Source organism: Sesamum indicum, linkage group LG2 (assembly GCF_000512975.1).
Source record: "Sesamum indicum cultivar Zhongzhi No. 13 linkage group LG2, S_indicum_v1.0, whole genome shotgun sequence".
Lineage (NCBI taxonomy): Eukaryota > Viridiplantae > Streptophyta > Magnoliopsida > Lamiales > Pedaliaceae > Sesamum > Sesamum indicum.
Window position 1 is genome coordinate 10,025,856 of NC_026146.1, and position 3,525 is coordinate 10,029,380.

Here is a 3,525-nt window from a genome sequence, read left to right on the forward strand (position 1 = left end):
CTCTCTCTCTCTCTCTCTCTCTCTCTCTCTCTCTCTCTCTCTCTCTCTCTCACATATGCACACACGGACCCACAGAGACCAGAGCTAGCTCCTGCATACATGTATACACTTAGCACAGCCCAGTTCCCCTGTTCATTTGGACAAACTATTGTTGCATTTTTAGAAACTGAAATCATGAGTTCTCGAAAATGAAATGATACATACCCTTCTTTTAATTAAGATTTCCGTCTATGTTCTAGGGTGGCCACATCATCTTCTTCCAGAGCCTCAGTCTTCTTGGTTACTGTCTATTCCCTCTGGATGTTGGTGCCCTGATTTGCATGTTAAAAGACAATGTAATAATTAAAGTGGTTGTCGTAGCCGTGACATTGGCTTGGAGCTCATGGGCTGCATACCCCTTCATGAGTACTGCTGTCAACCCAGGAAGGAAAGCTCTTGCACTCTATCCCGTCTTACTCATGTACGTCTCTGTGGGTTTCCTCATCATCGCCATCGACTGAAGAATCAATGATGGTTGTTATAGTAACACTCGATCAGCAAATCAAAAACTAGAATTCTTTACAGTAGAGTTTCTGAGGAATTCTGTAATTGTGATTGTACGTAATATTCTTTCTGTTGTTTGCAACATCACCCAGTAAAATTGTTCAACAGAGTTTGGTTAGTCAAATTATTAACCTTTGCTTCTTAGAGCTAACCGACTGTGCATCGAACTTTTTTTATGAGACCTAAAAGTTACAGTGTTTGATTTGTTCTTGTGTAACTCGAACAGAAAACCAAAGTAAAATAACCACACAAATATTCCAACAGAAACATGTAGTAGGCTTACAAGCACCGCAACCAATATCTATATAAACCAACAACCTTCTGAACGTGTGAAATATTCCCTCAAAGAAAACGTTAGAAATTATATTTGCACTTCTTTTGAGAAATTTTTCATTTATAATCATATCTTTCGTTAGAATTTGAATAAAAAAATATTGAAGTTAGTTAAAAAAATAACATTATTTTTTAATTTTATTCTACATTCAACATTCTTTATAATTTATTGATCTTAGTAATATTTTTATGCAAGTAAAAGTAATTTAAAAGAGTATTATAATACGTTTTCGAATTATTATCATTGAACAAAAGGTAGTTATTAATAAATGAAAAAACTAATCGTATTATCAATAATTTAAACAGAATGTTGAATGGGATGTAAAATTAGAAATTTTATATAATTTTTTTATTGATATCAGTAATTTTTCATCCAAATCTTAATAAACAGGTACAATTGGAAAATTTATAAAATAAAAATTGAAAATTCACATGTAGTAGGGTCTAAATATAACTAATCTTAAAATATGGAACATGTTATTGTGAGTATTATTGTGGGTGAAATGGTGGCATGCTAACGCATTGTCAATTCACAGACCACTTTGCTAAATCAAACCAACGCCGCTAATTATTGGCTTTGGAGGCTGAAAAGTGAATTAAATCATACACCCAATCAAACATTTGTACTATGATGATTATTGATTCCCACCAACTTAAGTAATTTATAAAAATAGATTAGTTATATTTCAATGCCAACTCTAATAAATCTATCCACACAAATCAAGAATGTTGAATAGAAAATTTTTTAGTTGGCATGTGTCAAGTAAAGTATACTTGTTATTTTAAGAGTATTTATGTCGGCAAGTTTCTTATTTTTAGTTGTAAACGACAAGTTTGAACAATTTATAAATTTTAATATTTCTTTTTTTCCTAATAAGATCTTTTTTGAATAAAATCGTGAGACTCGTAAGAAACTAGAATGGAAAATATCTTGCACAATGAGGCAGAGATTGAGTCGTAAGCCACATCATTTTGGCTTCGTCTGTGGAAACGAGGTCGTATGCCCGTCTCAAGCTATTCGTGAGGCTCATACAAAACTAGAACGGACAATACTTCATGAAATGAGGTACTGATTAAGTCTCACAAATCACATGAAATATATAACTTAAAACAGTAATTAATTATCAATCATATAATAAACGTAAAAAGAAAATATTTTTCTCCCCAATAAGAACATATATATAAGGGCTCAAGTCATTGCCGGATGACATTCTTCAATTGTACGGATGCAACATTTTTACGTGAATCAAATTTTGTGATATTCGGTAAGTGTATGGGTCAGTATATAATTTTTTAAAAATATTTTATAAAATATTTGAAAATTTATATGATATTAAAAAAATATTGGATAATTTTTTTTTAAAAATAAATTTTTCAGATATAAAAATAAGTCATTATGAGAGGCTACAAGTTCCTCTAGGAAAAAAAATAAGGAGCTTTTTAACTTGTTTTTTAAATTTTAATAGACTTCTTCAATTTTAATTATATTAATTATAAAATTATTATTAGTAATAATATTTTATAAGTTCTATAATTTTACTTTGTCCAAACAATTTAAAAGCTTATCTTTAAAATAAGTTTTTAATTCTTATCTTATAAGATAATTTAAATATAAGTTTAGCCAAATACCTCTAAATTAATTAGATAAGAAGCATTGTTAAATTTGTCATATAATATATTAACTTTATGGTGTAACATAATCTGGATATAATATTATTTGTGCTATTAAACTTATCAACTAGTAATTTTAAATTATTATTCTGCTAATTTCATTAAATTACTTACTCGCATGTCTAAATATTTGTATATTAAAGATTGGATACAGTTAATAATATGGTTATGTATTTAAACTTCATTAGAAATATAAAAATTAGTAAGAAATATGAGCGCACACTTCTAATCTCTCTTATCTTTTTTTAAGTGAAAGCAATAAACTATTATTTTCAAATAAATCGATTACAATAATCAATATCAATTATTTGTATCTAACAACAAATGATAACTATAACAATCATATATTAATTGTCAATGTCAAATAACAATATCAAATCAATAACTACTATTAAAATATAACAACACTTACTATCAAATCAACAATGGACCGTGTTGACCCAGAATCAGTATGGATCAGCCCAAAAATGCTCGGCCCTTTACTGTTCATGGCCGGTCTTGGAGCGGTCCTGAACCTCTAAGTGGACCCTAATCGGGTCAATTTTTAAACCCAGGTCCAGTCCATAGACCGGCTCAATTGAGCCCCAAACCAAGCTCAGATCAGGTCCGGATGTGCTTGCTTTTTTTTTTTTATAATATTAAGGTATTCTTATAAATAATTACTTAAATTTATAATTGCCTTATGAAATGAATAAATAATAAGTTAAATCACATGAAAATTTATATATAGAGATAATAATTAAGAATATATAATGAATTTAAAAAGGAAAAGGCCCAACAGGCTTGGCTCAAACCCGATCCAGGACCAAGTGGACCTAGGCCACTGGGCTAGGTTGGTCTCAAGTATTGATTCCTAACATTGGCTCAAGACCGTCCGTTCCCACGTGCGCCTAGGCCGAACCAGCCCAATTTTTTATTGGTTCAATCCGATCTTGGGTTGGGTTAGCCCAGTCTAGCACACTGTGCATGTTGAATCCC

General features: G+C 30.6%; 1 protein-coding gene across 1 annotated transcript in view; it reads left to right on the plus strand.

Moving 5' to 3' along the window:
- Positions 1 to 694, plus strand: part of LOC105155685 (protein YIPF6 homolog) — a 6,271-nt gene extending 5,577 nt beyond the window's left edge. Inside the window, 1 exon segment of the mRNA XM_011071606.2 lies at positions 240 to 694. Coding sequence (XP_011069908.2) covers positions 240 to 500 — 261 coding nt within the window. The 3' untranslated portion in view covers positions 501 to 694.